At 35.3% G+C, this 21,808-nt stretch overlaps 2 protein-coding genes across 2 annotated transcripts; both read right to left on the reverse strand.

Moving 5' to 3' along the window:
- Positions 1 to 5,820: 5,820 nt before the first annotated feature.
- Positions 5,821 to 13,777, reverse strand: RCK (DNA helicase ROCK-N-ROLLERS). Its single transcript, XM_012977904.2, has 28 exons — positions 13,585 to 13,777; positions 12,994 to 13,085; positions 12,370 to 12,553; positions 11,795 to 11,956; positions 11,480 to 11,717; positions 11,345 to 11,381; positions 11,213 to 11,259; positions 11,013 to 11,050; positions 10,908 to 10,929; positions 10,580 to 10,792; positions 10,302 to 10,458; positions 9,946 to 9,997; positions 9,669 to 9,740; positions 9,515 to 9,564; positions 9,296 to 9,413; positions 9,147 to 9,210; positions 8,988 to 9,071; positions 8,789 to 8,914; positions 8,515 to 8,711; positions 8,232 to 8,420; positions 7,877 to 8,128; positions 7,705 to 7,754; positions 7,580 to 7,597; positions 7,347 to 7,429; positions 7,057 to 7,249; positions 6,895 to 6,932; positions 6,446 to 6,808; positions 5,821 to 6,379 (listed from the first exon to the last, which is right to left on the reverse strand). The coding sequence occupies exons 2-28, from the start codon at positions 13,071 to 13,073 to the stop codon at positions 6,000 to 6,002; spliced, it is 3,507 nt and encodes a 1,168-aa protein (XP_012833358.1). The 5' UTR covers positions 13,074 to 13,085; positions 13,585 to 13,777; the 3' UTR covers positions 5,821 to 5,999.
- Positions 13,778 to 15,108: 1,331 nt separating this feature from the next.
- Positions 15,109 to 20,597, reverse strand: LOC105954228 (2-oxoglutarate and iron-dependent oxygenase domain-containing protein CP2). The gene is made up of 9 exons (XM_012977903.2): positions 19,693 to 20,597; positions 18,666 to 18,713; positions 17,705 to 17,881; positions 17,467 to 17,617; positions 17,287 to 17,373; positions 16,493 to 16,617; positions 16,276 to 16,394; positions 15,510 to 15,621; positions 15,109 to 15,368 (listed from the first exon to the last, which is right to left on the reverse strand). Exons 1-9 carry the CDS (start codon positions 20,035 to 20,037, stop codon positions 15,327 to 15,329), a joined length of 1,206 nt encoding a protein of 401 aa, XP_012833357.2. The 5' UTR covers positions 20,038 to 20,597; the 3' UTR covers positions 15,109 to 15,326.
- Positions 20,598 to 21,808: the final 1,211 nt, after the last annotated feature.

Consider the following 21,808-nt stretch of genomic DNA (forward strand, 5'->3'; position numbering starts at 1 on the left):
GGGCTGAGCCAAGAAGCGTCGAGATCTTGGTTAAAAAAACATTCAGAGAGAGAAGATAATCAGCATGGGCTTCGCCGAAGGCAAAACGCTGTCGTACGACTGTTGTCGAAAATCTGCTTGAAATAAATTTGTCGAAGCGAGTTGTCTCTGTCCTTAAGACAAAATTCTCCCGCAACGGTGCTAAAAGTTTGAACGGAAATCATTTGACAATATACAACGGCAAAAACTTGGAATAGGAGCACGACGAACTGTACTTTGTGTAGAACTTTTCGGGAGAATCTGGAAAGGGCAGGCTAGAAATGCCGAAGGAAGAAAAGGATTTCGGACTGAAGTAAGGAATTATGGGAAAACGGGGGTCTATTTATAATATTTGAAAAGTAGTGTCATTTGGAGCAAAAGATCGGTTGCACCATTTCGAGTTGAGTCGATTGGTTTGCACTGGTTCGGCCTCACCAATTCAAACCAATTGGACCGTTTGAGATGGGCTTCGGGTAAGGAGAATCCAATGGGTTGTCAGCCTATTTCCTAATGTTTTAAGCCCGACTCCAAATTCTAAGCACGATGAACTGTACTTTGTGTAGAACTTTTCGAGAGAATCTGGAAAGGGTAGGCTAGAAATGCCGAAGGAAGAAAAGGATTTCGGATTGAAGTAAGGAATTATGAGAAAACGGGGGTCTATTTATAATATTTGAAAAGTAGTGTCATTTGGAGCAAAAGATCGGTTGCACCATTTCGAGTTGAGTCGATTGGTTTGCACTGGTTCGGCCTCACCAATTCAAACCAATTGGACCGTTTGAGATGGGCTTCGGATAAGGAGAATCCAATGGGTTATCGGCCCATTTCCTGATGTTTAAATCCCGAAAAATTAATATAGTGCTTTGGGCCCAGGCCCAAATCCAAATCCAAATACAAATCCGAACGAGCCGGTCGGACAGACAGCGCGCGCGCGTGGGCATGATTCGAAACTCATAACATATAGGCATTTGTCCAAAACAAAGTTGTATGCCCAAAGAGCTCGACCCTTAGGTCCAACATCGACTCATAACTTCACTACTTTTTCAATGTGGGATAGCTCAAAATCCCGCTTTCCTTATTTCAATATATTTTGGACTAATATTTTCATTCACCACAAATTGGTTTCTATATATTAATTTAATCCAAATGTTGATTTAAATAATCAAATATACCATACATTAATATTGATCAAAAGTTATTCATGACTCAACTTTTAACCAATTTTCTCATCAATCCCACACATAAATGAAAACGAGGGCATCGATTCTCTCTAGAGTTCCCACGAATAATATTGCATCGGGATATGTAGCTTATAGCTTTGAACCTTCCGTAGTGGAATTACATCGGATTTACTAGGCTGATTAGTGAACGTGATGTCTTCAACTGTCAGCCGTTCATGTAAACCAAGACAATGCAACCCACACAATACTAACCTCAGATGATTGTGTCCGTTTTGGCCCTGGACACACATCTTGGATTCATAATTGTTTGTCAAATTCTGAAGCGGCCCTCACTTCATACACTTACATAGGTGATCTCCTATTAAAGGTAGCCTGCCAATACCTCACTTTTTTTAAAAGGTTTTGGAATCATTAAAATCATGTGCTTATCCTTTACCATTTTTGCATGTAGCACTATTATCTTTCGCGCGAATGAGTTCCTTATTGCTCGACTGAACTTTCTTAGCTTAGTTGTCCCTTTTGAACCAGTTCTTGGGATCTCCAATCAGCATGGTTGGGTTACCACTGAGAATGTCCTTAATTGATGGGTTTTAATCTCATTCCCCTAGATAGGTATTGTAGTTGATCTCTTGGTAAACCTTTAGTCAATGGATCTGCCAAATTTTCTTTAGACTTTACATAGTCTTTTGAAATTACTCCATTTGAGATCAATTGCCTTATGGTATTGTATCGACGACAAATGTGTCTAGACTTACCATTATACGTGTTGTTTTATTCCCTTCCAATTGATGATTGACTATCGCAATGTATCATTATTGTCGGCACTGATTTATCCAATACGAAATATCCTCTAGAAAATTACGAAGCCATTCCGCTTCTTCTATAGTTTTACGAAGCCATTTCGTAATTTGATCTTTCGACTTTCGGAAGTTTTACAGTGTGTTCTTGTTCCACGACATAAAAGTCATGCTAACGAGGTCCAAATATTGTTTCTTTTACTATATAATAAAGCTTATTTTCTTGCCAATTTTTTTTATTTATTTTCTTATTTTTTATAGCGTAAATTACACCCACACCCCTGAGGTATTCTTAAATAACTTTAAGGTCCATGTGGTATCGATAATTACACTCACCCCCTTGAAACATAGTTATAAACTCTAAGGGGATAATGCATTGGATACGTTATTACGATAAAGTTCTAACGGACTATTGGTTTCAGGGAGTGGTGGAGACAATAAAGAGTTATGGGTGATTTAAGAAATATTGGGGGAGCCATGTCACCCCATAACTCCCCATAACTCTATGTTATTTCCACCACTAGATAAAAGTAATAGTCCATTAGAACCCTACGGAATAATATATCCAATGCATTATCCCGTTAGAGTTTCTAACTACGTTTCAGGGGGTGAGTGTAATTATCGATACCACAGAGACCTTAAAGTTATTTAGGCATACCTCAAGGGTGTGGGTGTAATTTACCCTTTTTTATATTATAAATAGTACATATCATATGCATGAGACATAAATAATAACTATAAATATTTATAAAATTCATTTACTGAATTTTAGCTCATTATTATTTTATTTTATAAATATTTAATCACAACTAATATTACAAACAATATATTTTAGGATTTTTTGAATATTTAACTAAAAGAGATATATCTTATATGTAAAAGAAAGAAACGCTCGGCAACCCTAAAAAAATCCCAATGGTATTTCTGTAATTATTATTTTTAATATTTTTCTGTACTAATTTTCAACAATTATCAATCTCCTATTTTTCATCAATATATTTCAAATCTTAATATATAAAGATAGAAATTCGATTTGTTAAATCTATACCTATATATTTGGATAATAAATCTTAATATGTAAGATTTAAAAAAAACTAATGTTATATAAAATATGAGTAATACTATATTATTAAATTTTATTATGTTAATGTACTATATTTTCTTATCATGTATTAAATTGATTTTTTTTCACTTTTGAAACAATATCCCGTGCATTGCACGGGAAAAAAATGTTAGTTTATATATAAAAGTAAGAAATGCTAGTGTAATCTAAAAAAACCCTAGTGGCTTATTTGTATTTTTTTAAAGGGGTCATTAGCAATAAACCCCTCATATAGATAATAAATGGTGATATGTCCAACCCTTAAATCTTTCTTTGTGATAACCCCCTAGAATTTGTATTTCCAATTCTACCCTTATGTCAATTAACATAATTAGTCTCAATTATTCCTTTTTTCACTCTTTCCATAACAATAATCTAATTCCTAAAAATCTACTTCCAAATTTCTAAAAATTTGCTACCAAATCAAAAAATAGGATTTTTTTTGTATTATTTTCGGATTTTATAGCCACTTTTTTATTATTTATTATTTTTTAATATTTTTTTAATAAAAAAAATATATTTTTTTAATTTTTTTTAAACAAAAATTTGATTTTTTTTTCTCGACAGATTTACAACTCCGAATATGACTATAGTTGAATATGGCTATTATGTGACCACGCTGTGTATAATAGTGTAATTAACATATTGTAGAAGCATAATTATTAATATAACAGTAAGAATATGACTACTATGTGAATGTGACTGTGCTTTGTAAAACATTATAATTAACAGACAGTAGAAACATGAATATGACTATTATGTGACTACAATTTGTATAACATACTGAACATGATAGTGGGAATATGACTATTATGTGACTAGCAACTACGTAATGTGACTACAAGTAATCAGCACTTGAAAAAACTTGCAATATTAACAGCAAAATACATTGCAAAAAGAAAAAAAATGACTATGAAAAAACGAAAATAACTAATGTGATCCTTCAACAATGGCCATCGAACATGTTTTTTTGTTGCGGTATCCAACTCGGTTGCACCGACTGCACTTAATCTTCCGTTTGATCTTCTCTGTTAAATATGACTACACTGTTGAACATATGCAGCACCACAAAAAAAAAAAAAAACAAATATAACTAAGTTGTTAAACATGACTACTCTGTAAAATACATTGCACCACAACCGACTAATCTCGTAATTCAATAGATTTTCCAGATCTAAACATTCAGGATATGTAGAATAACACAAAAATTAATAAAATCAAGAATAATTGAAAATCAATGTATTCGTTCATAACAAACAAATAATAGAACTAAAAATCCAGATCCATAACATATTCTATTGCTAGTTCGACAATCAATTCGAGAAAAATAAAAAATAAAATTTACCAATTAATATAGTATATATTGGTATTCCGCGTTGAGAGAAGGGAAATCTCCATATAGAAATCCGACGGAGGCAGCGACAAGGTGGGGGAGGCGCTGCCGCCAATTGTACCAGGCGTCGATGTGGTGGTGTTCGACGAGGGGGGAGACGATCTCCAACATCGGCGGAGAAGGGCCTCCTGCAACGGGTTTCGGCGGCGGCGTTTGAAGGGTGACTCCGGCGGCGGCGGTCTACAGATGTGAAGAAGAAGGAAAAAGAAAAAAAAAAAAAGAAAAAAAAAAAAAAAAAAAAGAAAGCTGTAAACAGAGAGAAATAGCGAGAGAATGAAAGAGAGAGAGGCGAGAACCGAGAGAATGAAATTGAGGGAGAAATAAAATTGTATATATTAAAAACCTAACACATAGGGGCACTTTAGTCTTATCATGGCTGGTAAGGGGGGTCTCACTAATTTAGATTGGAATGTGGGTTATGGGAAAAGTCTTTAAAGTCAATTGGGTTTAGTTCAAAATATTTTCTAAATGAGGAGTGTATTGCATATTTTCCCTTTTTTAAATTAATTATTGTTATTATTTTTTTCTCCAATGAGAGTTGGTTCTTTGTGGGTATCAAGTCTGAGTCCGCTACCTTACCAGGCCGTTGAGTTACCATAATTTACATTACTCCATTAAATACTTGTCGGGCCAATGGATGGGGACCCTGAGAGTGAGGAATTTCGTCTTTTGGTACAAGATTTGCAAATCATTTAGCAAACTCATAATCCACTCCAATATTTTTACTTTTTTTCTTTTCTTTTTTTTTGACGTTTTGCAATTTGTTTTTAAATATGTCTTTCTCTCTCTTACTCACATCAATGTGAATTTTGTTTTATTATACTTACCAGTAATTGTACCCGTGCGTTGCACGGGCATATTCCAAAATGGGAAAACTAATTCTTTTAAATACATAATAATAATTAAAGGTTTACATATTCAAAAGCATTTGATAGCTATTACTAAAAACTTAAAAAAATCTAAGGACTTGTAAGACAATACATAGTTGAGGGGTGATTGTAATTATGCAAACAAGATGAGTTTTATCGTAATTATACCTTACATCAGGAGTGGCCGTAATTTACCCTATAGATAAATTTTCTTCCTTCATCGGAGGGGAAGAATTGCTAGTTATAAATAATATTAGTATCCTACAAGTGAAATATAAATAAAAATATATTTTTATAATGTTAATTTATTGATTTTTTGCTAATTGTTGTAATTTGGTTAGATTTAAGTAATTACTTACAAAACTCATTATACTGTATTATATACATAAAAGACGACCAGATTCAGAATCATCTCCGTATTTGAAATAAAATACCAGTCATAGAAAAAGAAACACATGGAAAGTAAAACAAATAAAAGATGGCAGTACTATGGACAGACAAAATCTTGTTTAATTCATGCAGTATCTTCCCTAATAAACCAAAGTCTATAACTCAATTTATTTGAAATAAAAGAGATACTAACACAACCATGCAGACTTCGAATAAAAACACAGTTGCATGTATCCCAATGCATCGAATTTTTTAAAGAAACGAAAACACACTCTGAAAACCAAGAAACGCATTCTCTTTCTTAACCTCTCCTGCCATTCCCAGTGAACAAAACTGTCTTTTCTCCGAACTTGGAGAAGAGAACAGCTTAGTGACATCACTTTCACCAGAGGTGATGTCGTTCTTCGCCATGGATATACGAACCGACGGCCCCTTCCTTTGCGTGTGAGAGATACGACAATCCAAACTTGATTCTGTGGAATCAGCCGGGAAATTCCTACCCTTTTTCCTTACATGTTCGAAAATTGTTTCTTCGGACAATTTTCCTGATTCAATATTCTGATGCTCAGTAACTTGTTTAACGCCTTCTCCGCCCCACATTTCTTCAAAAAACTCATCTCCTGCGAATAATTCTGTAAAGGAAGGTTAATAAAATCAAATAGCAGGCACAAGTTAATTTGTGATCAATGAATGCTCACCTGCGTCATTCGTGAGATAAGAGTAGTCATTAGAGCTCTTAGGTATCTCTGTCGGACCATCTTCGTCAATAATGTGTATCTTTCGTTTTGGATCTGTAATTTCAGGGTATTGAGTAGCCATCCTGGTTCGTCGAATTTTACTGCTCTGCTGTACTTCCATAATGTCCATGTTATCGAGTTCGAGATGCCTCTCGCGAGTGCGTTGTCTGATGAGTGTGAAGTCCTCTAATGATGGGGAATGCGTATCTTTGGACGTGGGCAGAACGGGTAATGTCTTTGACTTTTTCCGAATGTGGTCAAACACTGTCCTTTCAGTTATAATTCTGCAGTCATCATCATCTTCAGTCTCGACAACAGGTTTGTCTTCAACATTAGAAAAATAAACAGCAGCCGTGAGTGGTTTGGAGGACAAGAGAAAAATTAGGACCAGAGAAAAATTAGTTGTTTACCATCTTCCGAATCTTCATCAATAAGTTTGAAGCTGGGCCTGAACATGAAAAGTTTAAGGTCGATTGTATAAGATTCATAATTGTTTAAAATTTCAGCATCAAGCATAATGAATTTATTATATAATCAAAACAGCTGATGGTTTTTAGTTAGGGAGAGCATACATGGAAATTGACTTCTCTATCAAGTCGTTGTACTGATATTCTTCGGAAGGTGGAACAGAAATAACATCGTTATCATTTTTCTTGATAACATCCTTCGGATTAAAGGAGGGGAGCTCCTTCGGTCTATATTTGTGAATGACGTTTAAGTCGATTGGTGGTGTGACGATAACTTTATGACAGAGATCCATTCCAACTGAAATAACATCACAAAAAAAAATTAGATGATCCTCACCCAGCAATAAAAGATGGAATATATAAATATATAGGAGAGAACTTAAGAAAGGACTTACTCATTTCTTCAAATATCAGATGTGCCTTAATTGTCAGCTTTCCCTGCTGAGGGCTTGAAAATAACACTGTTGCATGATAAGGGCTGCAATAAAATTCATAATTCAAGCGCATGAGCTTCAAATACGCAAATACCGGGCATATATTTCACCAGCATGTCCATTATGTACTTGAGAACAAAAGTAAATTGGGATTTTTAACCCATCAAATTTAGGATTGAGATCAGTTTCGATACCTTGAGAAATCCTCCAATCTGGACAACGAGAAAAGGATTTTTCAGAAACGACAAAGGCAGCATACGAATCAAGAATCTAAGATGTGTATCAGTGCCGGGATCAAAATACAAACCATTTATTGTACCTTATTTTTTCTTTAAACAGAATGAGGTTATCTTCTTCTACACCGACCATCTGCAAGATAAACAATTTCACTTGCACAACTTTACAAAATGAAAACCTGGAAAATTCAAAACTAAAATTGATATGCTAATATTATGAAAAGATTAAGACTGGAACGTTGGTTCTTAGCTTACCATATCAGCATAATGTCTTTTAGTTAACTGCACCGGCTCTGATAACCTAGTTAACGTTATCAGTAGCTTAGACTTCCCCATCCGTTGTCCCTCAGTTTCCTCAATTACCATCTTAACTTTTGGGGGTAGCGAAAGCAACGACTCCTTGATATGGTTCCCAAACGGATATTTTCTACCCGTCACCAACTCTATCTTTCTTGGATCAGCTTCAGAGAGGGTCTCAAATGATGTTACCCCCATCGAATGCAGTGCCTAGACAGTATATTAACAGTTTCAAAAAAAGAAAGAAAACATTAAGATCTCTTCACAGAAGGCACTCAGATCTTCAAAGTATTTAAAGTTCAAGAAACACCACCTTTGCGGTCACCATTCCGATGCCTGGTAATTGTTTTAGCAAGTATGGGCTATTATCCCATAACTTCTGATGTAAACAGTTGGCTAGTAGTGTTGCATTCAAAGCTCCTTTGTAGCTCTTCTTATACATGAAATACTCTTTCATGCACTTCGCAATTCTAGACCCATTTGAGCATATGGAATTCGTGTCCTATAGCATAACACTTCCAGTCATAGTTTAACAAATAAATTTGAATATTGAAAATACCATAAATCTTAAAACATTTGCGGAGTGGTATTGAAACCTGGCTCATGGATAAGTCATGCACTAAAGGATCCCCAGTCAAGCAGTCATTCACCAGAACAAATATTTTATCTTCTCTAGTTTGGATGCGCTTTTTCCGCTTTCCTTTATCATCAAGGACGTGAAAGCGAAGCCGGCCATCTTTTTCATTATTTATGTCATTTAGGAACTTCTTTTCATTCCGTCTCAGCTGTATCCCTTCATTATTAGATATATGACATAAATCATCAAAATTTCATAGGTTAAGAGAAAGTATTAACTTGAATCACAATTACATGCAATTTCTTCTGCCCGACATATAATATGAAGTGTCTCTTCCATGCTGCAGTTTTCAGGGGCTTGTATAATGTGCTTCATTGTGTCAAACTTCAGATAGTACTTCGTCATCAAGTTTCCTGGCTCTGAACATGAAAAAATAATCAGTCCTATTCTACATTATAATCAGAAAAATATGGCAACAGATGGATGATATACCAAGTGGCTTCAAGAAGAAACCATCTTCATCAGTCCAGACCATCTGATATTGCGACAATTCGTTTACTTTATGTACACAGATCTCTGGCATGGCATACAAAACCGTATCAGGGTATGCTACAACAAGGATCAATATATGGGCATAACTGTTAGAGTTACCTTGCAAATGTTTCTCTATTCGATCACTCGACAGCCCTTTCGCAATTGAATAGTGTTCGGGATTCTGATTGTTGCATGAAAACTTTCAGAAATGCAATCCAGTGAAGGAATACAGAAAGTATGTCTTTCCAATAGGCTAAAAGACATGCCTTTTTCATTCTCACATACAAGTATGAACATTTCATCCATTCAATCGCCCTAGTTATATCTGAGACAGTTGATTGAACTATCTCTGCAGTAAGGTGTTCTGTAACGCATGGAAGCAATCTGGAGAGAAGCAAACCAAAAAAACGAAAATCATTTGAGGTGTTACATGTGGACTTCACTTTATACGAGGCAAAAAGAAAAAGAGAGGTCAATGGGCATACTGTGATTCCACCATTTCACATCCACTTAATAAATTCTCATACAAATGGACCTGAGACATTATTACGTGGTCATAAGCAAGCAGTTTATTCATATTCCATCTGCTTTTATTTTGAGAGAGAGAGAGAGAGAGAGAGAGTGTGTGTGTGTGTATACTGTTTCTCTTCTGGTCATAATTATGACCATCCCCGTGTCATCAAATGGAGGACGACCTGCTCTTCCACACATCTACATAAATTACAGGCAGTTATTATTTCAATAGACGAGGCCCTCAAGTGATAAGATCATAATTGCCTAGATGTCCCATAAAAATTGGTCCCATGTTTACGACAATTATACTACCAACCAAAGTCTTAAAACAACTCATGTCTGTTGTCTGTCATATTATCAGTTTTTTTTTCTTTTCAAAATGCTGTAGAAAATAGTTACGCACCTGTAATACCATAGATCGCTCATATTCCATGTAGATTCCTTTCTCCTTGTTGCTAGCACAAAATCAGAGATCAGAGCACAATAAGTTTGTTTAGAATTCCAATAGTTTTTTTATCACCTCCAAGGCAACAAATAAGAGATACTTCAGTAATATAGACAAATGGAAAAGATAGTCAAGCAATGAACTCATGATAACGCTGCTAGTGTACTAGATTTTCTTCACCAGTTTATTGCTCACATAAATCCATACCTTCTGATCGTAATATAACCAAAAACATCTGGATATCTAGCTTGTTTGCACACTGAGTACGCATATTAGGACTTAGATATGTACTAGGCAATAAATCTGAGACATACAAATATTGTGTTGACTTGATGACGACAGTATGCGCCGGTAGATTAATTCCGTGTGCAAGAGTATTTGTGGTGCACAATATTTGAAGATCGCCATTCAGAAAAAGGCCTTCAATGAGGTTGCGATCCTTCATAGAAAGCCCGCCATTATGATATCCAACTGCACAAGAAACAATTAACAGATTTCAAGCAGACACTTTTATTCAGAGTTACTCCTTCCAACTTTACATCCAGTCATGACCCCCCACCATTACATTGAACTGGAAAGAAGGATCTTATACCTCCATAAATTATGTAAGACTGCATTTGTTTGTCGCCACATGATAATGACGCTTCCCTTAACCTTTCCTGCTGTTCTCTGCTTTTGATGAAAGGGCTTGAATGACCAAAAGTCATTGCAATCTGAGTGAGTCGTTGTGCTGCTTCTTGTGCTCCTTTTCTGGTCGAACAAAAGATCAAGGCAGATTTTCCTCCAGAAAATTGTGTGAGAAGGTCTGCAGATTAATAACTTAAGCTTAATGTGTAGCTATGGCCATTAAAATACTACACCAGTAAACTAACTAGAGATAGATTTGATTCGATAACTGAACATGCGATTTTCAGGCTTACCAAAAATGTAGTTCTGAAGACGCTGAATAATTAAAACAAAGAGTTAATCATTAGGATATGTGAAAATAAAACTATATATTGTGAATTATGTATTATTGAGCATACCTTTTCAAATAAGAAGTCATTTTTTGCTGGTGTGTACCCTGCAAGCAACATTTATTTACTCTGTCTTAAGGGAAATAGTTCTAAGCTTCTATAGATATCATATGTTCAATTATATATAGATAAAATTGCTGTACATCATCTGGTAACTTCTCATAAGCAGTAATATCAATGGAACTAATGTTGCAGTAACTTATGCGTACCAAAAACTTTAGTAGTCAACTTTACAGGTCTCATTTCTTCTCCGAATCTGCAAACAGAACAGTGTAAAGAATTTCTCAAAGACTGGCAATGAGATCAGTTCCATACTTACCCAGTAAAAGATTTGAGCGTACCTTTTAATCCCCTGAGGTGGAGCCATTAGCCACTCCGCTGCGAAAAGTAAAATATGGTAAACTATCAACCATTATCACAAAATACAGAAATTTCAGAATGTCAACAACTTTAATCAAGCAAATGGTGAGGATTACCCAGGTCATTGATATTTGGGATAGTAGCAGAAACAGCTAGGAAACGAACAAGGGATAAAGCACATGATTGCATTTCAGGATTGCGAGAAAGCATTTTAATTCTGCTGACTATTGCTTCTAGTGCCGCTCCTCGAGGATCGTTGAGCAAATGAACTTCATCAATAAGCACCAAAGAAATATCACTGAAGAAGCTCAAGCCTCCATCTTTTATGCGATAACGAGTCACAGCATCAAACTTCTGTAGTACCAAAGACCAGGTCTAAGCAAGGATAAGATCATTCGAAAATTAAAGAATAAGTCTCCTGGCTAAATAACCTCAGGTGTTGTAAGAATAATGTCAGCATCTTGTATACTCTTGATAGTGTAGTACTCATTATCACCCGTTAGCTCGAGGCAGTTTATTCCTAGCGATCCAAGCTTCTTAGTCCAATCCCGGAGCTTCTCTTGTACCAAGGCCTTTGAAGGCGCGATGTAGATCTTCAGGACATAGTACAGTTACGAGTAAGCAACTAAAGGAAAAATATAAGGATGAAATTGCATCAATAGCAGCATATCCTCTTTGATGTACAGTATGATAAATTTTTGCAACTGATAAGACCCAGGATTTTCAGATAACATATCCCCTTAAAAATGAAGTATAAAAGTATGATCGGGTTCCGTATAACAATAAGTGAGCAAAGGCTTTTCTATTTACTCTAAAAAAAATACCACTGTATAGATATCGTATTATTGACGTCAATACTACTGCAGGGTTCTAGATTTCTCCACTGTCTAAAGAACAAAATACAGTAGCTATTTACTATAACCAGCATAACTAAGAAATTTATGGTTTGTCCAGAAATAATATACACATCATTTTGTTTCACAAGTAATTATCATCCGAAACCTACTGTTTTAAGAGTCCCCTTATGATGGGTGAATCTTCCATCACCCGTGATGAACTTGGAGAAGAGCCTCATAATGCATAACTCAAATAGTACGGTTTTTCCACTCCCGGTTGGTGCTGAAATAACCATGTTTACATCCGAAAGGTAGCAAGTGGAAAAGCATTCACTCTGCAACGAGTTGAAGTACCTGCATCCATATTGAAAATATATATTTGACTAACATTTCACTTCTTCACTAAAAATCACAGGAACTATCTAACGAAAAATTATAGAGGTTAGCTACCGCTTAAAATGGTATTATCAGCAGAGGTCATAAAAATTTATCAGTTCCCTTCGAATGGGAACCTCTCTGGATGTTGTACTTTGGCCTAACAAGAAACAAAATCAATTTACATTGTCTGCACTTGTAGAAGAGCATCATTAACAATTTCTTGGGCCGCAAAATAAAAGTCTACCATTGCTAAAACCATTCATTATCTTGCCTCTTGGGAGCTTAGAAAAGCTAAGCTCATAACAAACTAAATTGTTTCTTTTCCCTTTAGTCGAGGTATAACCATCTTCATGTCTCGTCGACCAAAGTTATATGCTAATTGTGGTATTACAAAAAAAAACTTTATACATAAGTACCTGAAACTAAAAGCTGAGCGAAAAGGAGCCGGTAAGTCGGTCACTGCCTTCAGTGCGTAGGTATCCATACGTAAACTCATACAACGAAAAAACTGAAAATGAACAAAGTCTATCAGTAAATTGATACAATTACCACAGCGTTGATATGCTTTATAAGGATGTCAAACAGTAAGGAGCAAATTAGCGGATACGAGATGAATTCATCCGGAAAAAAAACCGTAAAATTAGTTCAACAGCTTCTATGTGCACTAAATTTTGCCGCTCTATGATCAGTAATTCAATTCAAGCCATTTCAGAAAATTACCAAATCGTAAGCAACACTGGATGCATATATTAAGCAAAATTTAGGAGGGATAGATAAATACATTTAGTTATCAATTACAAATTTCTTATACAGAAATTTCATTTTTAAAAAAAACGCAGCTAAAGCTAGCCATGGATGCAATAAACAGTGAGAAGAGGTGTCAGAGATGATCCAAAAACAAAAGGCATGTTTAACTTATCGGATTAAACAGATACAGCAAAAATTGATCGCTCGTACTATGAAGAAATTTCCTGAACACGCAGTTTTCCCAAAATTGAGAAGAATACCTTGATTAATCACAAGTAATCATTCAAAATCTCGCCGCTACTGAAATTTATTATTCGCTGTCGCCTGTCAGCGTGTGCTTATGTGCGTGTGTGTGTGCGCGCGCATGTGTGTGCGTTCGTGTGTGTTGAGAGAGAGAGAGAGAGGGAGCAGTGTAGTATCAAGTATGATCAGTGATGTTTAAAAAAAACGTTCAGTTTATTTCTTAATTTTCAAATACATAAAATGATCAATTACGAAAAAGCCCCTAAACTTAGGCCAAATTACGAAGAAAAAAAAAAAACCTACCCCACGTTTGTTTTTGTTTTACACCAATACTCTTATGGTATGATTTTTCACGAAATTGTTTTGACTCAATGAAATATTTTTCAAAAAATATCGATTCGATCATTCCTGACGTGGCATTTCATTATACTACTTTTGAAAGACAAAAATTACATTTAGGGGACCTTTAAAATGTTTAATCTTCTTAAATAGCACATTCATAGTGTTGGAGTCTTACCATCACCTCTCTAAGAATATTTTTTTTACTTTAAAAAGTCGCATAAAGAAATGCCTCGTCTACAGGTGTAGAATTAGCATTTTTCATGAAATATGCTCTAGTATCAAAAACATTTCGTGAAAAAACATACCGTAAGAGGGTCGATATAAGACGGAAACAAACGTTGGAGGGTTTTAATAATCACGGATAGATGCGGATATTTTTCATAATTTAACCTAAATTGATGAGGATTTCGTAATTTACCACTTAAAATGACATAAACCCTTTGCTAATGCTTTAACATATGAAGCATTTCAATGTTACTACTGGAGTCACAGTTGGACCGTTTCAATAGGGTCCAACCCGTTTTTTTCATTTTTTACTTTATAATTATTTATGCATGATTTTTATAGTAATAAAGCATATTTTCTTTCATACACCTTAAGTCATTACTCATTTCCAATTAAAATATAAATCAAACTTATTTTACTTTTACACACACAACATATCAACATAAGTCATTACTCATTTCCAATTAAAATATAAAACAAACTTATTTTACTTTTACACACACAACATATATCAACACACATACCACATCAAATCATTTCAAATAATATAGAAACTATAATAAAAAATAACACGCCATCCAATTTCAAAAAAATATATATATTGATTTAATTTTTTACAACTGGGCAGGTTTCAAAACACTGATTACAGCAACTATCTATTTCCCAACCCCAGCCCTAAATAGCCTGCATTTTTAAGACGAGCACTAACAAAAGTCTAAAAGTGATCAGATATGGTGCAAATCATGCACCAAACAGTCCCTTAAAACGAGCCCTCAAAAAAGTCTAGAAGTAATAAAACATGGTGCAAATTATGCACCCAACAGTCACACAATATGATCTGAAGGATCACAAAAATATAATAAACAAGATCATGTTCTTTCAGCCCCTCAAAATATCTCGGCACAGAGCCGAAACTTCAACTAAACGATACCAAGGCATCATCATCAAAATTCAAACAGATGTCGAAAGAGATATATCTGTAAAGAATGATCTATAAGAAAGTTAAATCTTGTTCTTTGCACCTACTTTAAAGATAATGTACATATGTGAGCTTATATTGCAAATAAAAAGAAAAAACAAAAGAACAGATACCAGTTTCATATGCTCTACCAACAATTAAGATTAGTTTTTCCAAGTATAAGTTGGAATATATGTAAATACAGTTTGGGCAGCCAAAATACACTACGAGATCTCAATTTGTGGCGGCGGTGCGTCCATCCCTCCTCAGCAATTCCTGTAAGACAAGACGAACATTTCAGAACGTCAGAAATTCCATTTCTGAAATGAAAATATCCTATTTTATTATTATTGGTCCCAACTATTTAAAAGAAAACGAAGATTGTAAATTAATAAGAACAAAGTTGCAGTAGTATACCAGTTTGGTCGCAGCGACAGACTGGTCTCTTCTTTCTTCTTTCTCACGTTTGCAGTGTCCACACCAGCTGGAGAAATCTTTTTGGTATTTCTTCATCTCCCTAAAAGCAGAACTGTTGGGCGAAGAATTAGAACTGGAAACGGAATTGGTGGAAAATCCCTTTTGCAACACAAGAATGACTTCAAAAAATCAATTATTCAAGGTTTAAACGGCAATCAGGGTAGCATAAAAAGTATTATTAACTCAATGCATGGCTTAAATTGTTTGCACATATTCAGCCAAAAATTCTAGATAGAGATTCACCACCAAACACCACTTTAATCACATCAAAGGTGCTGAAATTGCACAAACCAAGCACAAAAAAGCACAAAACAAGCACGAGACACATGAACCCGACAAAAACCGCACAAAACAACCACAATTTTGCAAAAAACGAGTACAAACCGCACAAACTCAGCACAAATCGCAAAATAATCTTGAAATGTGGTGAATATTTAAATCAAGTTGCAAATCTGGTAGTTAGGGCTTCGGATCTCGGGATTTTTTGATGAAATTGAAGAGAAAAAGGGTAGGGAACCAAGCTAGGTTTTACAGAATTTGTTTTTTTTTTTCTTTTTTTTAAACGTTGCATCTTAGTTCATATCGTATTGTATCTCGAAACATACGATACAATACAATACATAGCTATACATACCAATAAATGAACAAATTCTTAAGAGACAAAGGAGTGACATGTATAAAGCAAAGAAGAGAGGGTGTTATGTACCTTCTACACCATAGCAATAAGTTAATCCTATTGCCTGATGTGGTGGCTCTAGCTCCATGCCTATGCCTACCAGAATGAAGAACTGCATGCCCCGGAACATGCGCGTAGTCAAAGGACTCCTACAAAAGAGGCAATACAAAAATCAAATTCAGTAATATGAACCTACTAGACAGGCTAAAATTCTTCATTTAAGGAAGCTGCAGTTAGAACTACTCACGTTCATCTGCGTTTCTGTATTTACATGTTTATCACACCGCATGCCGCGGAAATACAGTTCACCGCCACAAAATTTTCTACCCAAGCAGACATTCAAGGTGACTTCCGAGTCATCCACATGGAAGCCTACAAAGATAAGCTTGTTAAGGTTAAACAACATCTTCATACCCCAAAAGAAATAAATAAATAAATAAAAATTAAACTGCTGGTCAAGTATAACTATAACCAATTTGTAGAAAGAAAACACTATTTTTACCAACATTGAAGCACTAGAAGTAAAACCATAAAATGGTTCCAATTCCCTGGTTAGGTTTACATTTCTCCCATCCTATAACCGTCTAGTCATAAAATTCAAACAGAAAATAATCCTCTCCATGCTTTTTGATGAAATTGAAGATTTACAACAAATAACACCCTTAAGCAACACTCAAATTGCACTGAATATGAGCATTGGTTTAACATATATTGCTCAACAAATAACACCCTCAAACAACACTCAATAAGATTTACAAACACTCGATATGAGCACTGAGTATGATTTACAAAAAATAACACCCTTAAACACTCAAATTGCACTGAATATGAGCATTGCTTTAACATAGATTGCTCAATCCAAACGGTACAGTAGTAGTTACCCAAATAGACGAAGTCTTTACAAATCATAAGTGTAGGATGATATGATACAGCAGTAGCATAGGACAAGAAAATAATAGTTCCATCCAGAAACAAATTAAGTACAGAAATACATAAAGAGATGCAAAATGGATGAAGAAAAACTTGGATATGGTGACTTACCAAGGTCGACATCTCGATCCATCCCATACTCGAGAACAAAACCGTGATGAGAATCAAGCGATGCTCCTCCAACATGCTGAAAGCAAGCTGCAAAAGATATTTGGTAAAGAGGATTAACACTGAAACAAGCATTTACTCAACAGTTTCACATGTGTTCATACGTGTGAGCAAAATTCTCACCTTTCGAAATTGGGCGTATGAACTCTTCCATGAGAGTATTAAGCATGGTTTCCATGCCAAAATCATCAAGAACAGCACCATATTTATTCATTGTATTGGGTCTCATAATTCTGAACTTCGTCTCATGGACCCACTTCTCAAAATTTTCTACCTGAACATAATAAGAGGAAAATAAAGATAAAGTACTTGAAGGAACTAAGTTAGAACGCTGAATGCAAACTGAAATTAAAGAAACGACCTCTGCCATCAACATGTCACAGAATCTTGGCTGCAGCATCTCAAACGTGTAGATTCCCTCAGCGGGTTCATTCAGCCTTTTCTTCAAACTTTGCCCACTGTTCTCGTTGAGCAAGTTGATGAATGAGGGTACGAAAACGTTTTCAGCATGCATTTCATAAAGCTCGGTGTGTAGACGCTAAGAAACAAAGGAACTTGTCAATTGTTTGTTAGAATTTTGCACTAATTCTGCACTTACATGATGAACCATATAAGGAGAAAGAGAATGAGATGTAGATAATGATCACAGGTTAACAGTGACTATTGGATACCAATCACATCCTTCTCCCGTAAACCTATGTGTCAATGATATGTAAAAAAGGAAACGAAAAGTTTGCAGCATGCATTTCATAAAACTCGGTGTGTAAATGATAAGAAACAAAGAAACTTGCCAATTCTCTGTTATAGTTCTGCACTAATTTTGCACTTACATGATGAAACCAGAAAAGGAGAAAGAAAATAAGATGTAGATAATGATCACACAGGTTAATAGTGACTGTTGGCTACCAATTACATCCTCCTATAAACCTAGGTGTAAATATATGATATGTAAAAAGGCGAACCTATTCTCCACCACATAAGCATGCATGTTTCTAGTCTATTACAGAGAAACAACTTAGAGTTGGTGCTTTAGATACCATGTGATACCAATTTATATAACATGTACTAAAACCTAAACCCTTTTCTGCATGCTTTATTCTCATTAATGAAAAAATAAAATGTAGAAAAATCAACATAAGTTTAAGGAGGCCATTTACAGTACAAGATGTCGCCTTTAATCTCCAGTGAGGCTATCTATTCCAATTAAGCACATGCTTTCAGAGTACTAAGGCTTGGTTCTAAGGGTCACTTGGACATCTGAGACATCATGAATATAACTCAAATCCACACCATCAAAAATGAAAAGTTACACAGAACCATACCTGATAGTTGGATATGATCTTCTGCCTGTATTCTCTATGCTTTTGAACCTGTTTAAACATGGTGGTAGTAAGTTCCCAATTGCATTGAATAATATGAGAATTTGTATATATACATATATGTGATGGAGTATTACATTGTATCATATGCTTTTACTCACACATGCTTCACACATACACACGCACAGAACAGTTTCTAATGGACAAAAACGAAGCATTGTACAGGAGAATACTTGAAACTAAAGCTTCTCATGGAGCCTGTAGGCACCCAATTTATAAACGTAAACCAATTATGAACTATTAACTTCACATGTATAATACCTAGCAAATGCATTCCCAGCCTCCCTCTAATTATGCCTTCTTCCAAACTCATATTTTTCCAGAAAATAAACAATCACATTTCTATATGCAAAATGATACACATAAAATACGACACTTGCATTTAAAAACTAAACTACCATCCAGCATGCTACCTTATCAACTAAAAGTTGAAGGGTTAATTGTGAATTTTAATTTCTGAAACAAAATTAAAACACTTAGTGCTGCTGGATGGTAGTTGAAATACAGAGTGACTCTGTTGCAGGAAATCATGGATTTTAAGTCTTTGAAATATACTTTTGTTTTCAAAGGAGTAATAAATTGGTATAAAATTTAAGGCTTTAAAAACACCCGAAAAATCATTTAATAAGCAGGTTTGTTTTCTGTAAAGAATCAGCAACCTGATTTTCACCACAAAATTTTCCATCTTGGTACTGATGGACTTGGGTCCTCATTTAAATACAAGAGAATCCTCTCATTACAATCTTAACAATCTTACACCCCATGCATTGACGGTTGTACCTTACTCAAAATTTCAATAAATTAAAACCACGCAAACTCAGAGCTAATTTAGAACAAGATCTGCACAAAAGCACCACGTGCACTCGACAAACACAGATAAACCCAAATTGAAAACCCCACATGCAAAAATTTCACCCAACAATTACACAAATCCTACATGCAAATAGAGGGGAGAGCGAATTGGATGTACCCTAATTCGATCGCTTTGGGGGTAGTACCGGCGAAGAATCTCCCGCATGAAATTGACCTTCGTATCACGCGTCTGGAGGAGGAGCGGCGGCGGTAGATATCTCTCCAACGAGCTGAAGACCAACGGGCTGAAATCCAGCTCCAAATCCTCGTAATTATCGGGCTTGTGATCTGCACTCGGGTTCAGCCTCAGCCTGTGCGTCAAGTACGTCGGCAGCGGCGCGACGGCGCCGTTTTGCTGCCCTGGGCGATTGACGCTTCCGTTGGCTTGGCCCGGCTGAGCCCCGCCGTCGGCGTCGATTCTCCCATCGCGTTGCCCTGCTGTATTTGCGCCGTTGAGATCCATCAGTGTATATGCAATTCCTTTTTGGTAGATCTTTTTGTGCAAAATGTGTGTGTTTAGAGGGGTAATTTGGGAATTAGATCTGCAACTTCTGCGGCGGATTAGGGTTTTTTTAGGTGAGGAAGGAGAAGAAGATGGTGGTGAAAAAAGCTAGGGTTTGGATGTTTAGGGTTGTAAGAAAAAAAATGCTGCCCAAGGTCAAATATAAAGCCTCTTAATTTTGTTACATAGTATTACACGTTTTTGGTAGGTACGTTAAAACGTGGTTCTCGAAACTACGACTTTCGAAAAACACACAAACGGGATCCTTCGGGAACCTTACTGCGTTTATAGCACGCTTTATGTGAATATGATAAACGTGATATTTCGAATGACGTTTTTGGTAGGTATGTTAAAACGTGGTTCTCGAAACAACGACTTTCGAAAGACGCACAAACGTGATCCTTCGAGAACCCACTGCGCAATGAGATATCGCACGCTTTATGTGAATATAGTAAACGTGATTCTTCGAACGACGACTTTAAGAAATAAGTATAAGCGTTATCGTCTTTTGAACACGTGTTGCATAATTAATATAAAGCACGCTTTTTGTATGTATGGTAGTAACATTAAGATGAAAACGCGAGAATGCGTTTAATACTTAGCAACTCGTAGTATAATCGTGCACGTAGTTGTCTCTTAAAATGTGTACAAGTTATAGTACTACTAAAGAAGTATTATCTCATTGACATTCATTCTATAGTTTGTTACACATATTTTCTTGAAATGTATCATTCTTACATTTCATTTCATGTAGTTAGACTTTCTTACATGTGCATGGCTAATTTTGATTTGAAATATTTTATTTAACCATTGTTTGACGTGAAAGAAATATACAAATGAAAATAACCATGCAGATATAATTAGTCACGCTCACTCGATTTATGTCAATGTTTAATTATGGGACCAGCACTTGGAAATTAAGGAAGTGAATATCAATAGCTTGGTAACTATACCAAGATCTATATTATATTAATTTATTTATGGTAAGTGGTAACTAGATCTATATATCTTTCTGCTGGAAGAAGTAGAAGCCAACTCTATTGAGAGCAAGCAATCATTACGTTTAATTATGGCACATAACAAAAGCTATGTAAAATTACAAATAATTTACATTATAAATAATTTATATAAAGCAAGATAGATACAAAATTACCATTTGAGGAAAATAAGCTCTTAATTATTAAGAGTAAAATACACTTACCCTATTTTATTATGTCATATGTAATACTTACTCCTTATACTATGAAAAATGCATTTACCCTTTGAATTTAACGGCTAACCTATTTTATTACTAACGGTGTTAGTAGAATTCTTTTTTATGTGGTGGAATGTATAGATGAAGGGTATAATTGAGAACATATAAAATGGTAGAGAGGGATGAAAAATGAAGTGAAGCCTAAATAGTCAAGCCCCTCGACTAATCAATTGTTTCACTTTGTCCAATTTAACGACACATTCTAAAATGTACTAGCACAATAAATTGAAACAATAGTTTCATGGTTATGTTCGTCTACTGTAATCAAGCACTTAAAATTTTGTTACAATCTTTATTTCAATAGTTAGTACAGTTCCATCTTAATTGTGATTTCTTTTTAAATTATAAACTAGTAACTCACCCGTGCGATGCACGGGGATCAATTCTAAGTACAATTTTTTAATGACAAAAACATGCCAATGAGGTAAATCAAACACCTTAATGTATGAAAAACGAAAGGTGTAATATATGGGGTTA

The sequence above is a fragment of the Erythranthe guttata genome, chromosome 12 (assembly GCF_056151865.1).
Source record: "Erythranthe guttata isolate IM_541 chromosome 12, IM_541, whole genome shotgun sequence".
NCBI lineage: Eukaryota > Viridiplantae > Streptophyta > Magnoliopsida > Lamiales > Phrymaceae > Erythranthe > Erythranthe guttata.

Excerpts from the sequence above, each read along its gene's own strand:
- RCK (XM_012977904.2), bottom strand. The coding sequence starts at position 13,073 with ATGAGTTTACGTATGGATACCTACGCACTGAAGGCAGTGACCGACTTA. Across the intron at positions 6,809-6,894 it reads TGATGAAGATTCGGAAGATG|ACAAACCTGTTGTCGAGACT; the intron begins GTAAACAACTAA and ends CTAATGTTGAAG. Across the intron at positions 6,380-6,445 it reads TTATCTCACGAATGACGCAG|AATTATTCGCAGGAGATGAG; the intron begins GTGAGCATTCAT and ends CTTCCTTTACAG.
- LOC105954228 (XM_012977903.2), bottom strand. The coding sequence starts at position 20,037 with ATGGATCTCAACGGCGCAAATACAGCAGGGCAACGCGATGGGAGAATC. Across the intron at positions 18,714-19,692 it reads CCCAAAGCGATCGAATTAGG|GTTCAAAAGCATAGAGAATA; the intron begins GTACATCCAATT and ends ATGTTTAAACAG. Across the intron at positions 17,374-17,466 it reads CATACGCCCAATTTCGAAAG|CTTGCTTTCAGCATGTTGGA; the intron begins GTGAGAATTTTG and ends TATCTTTTGCAG.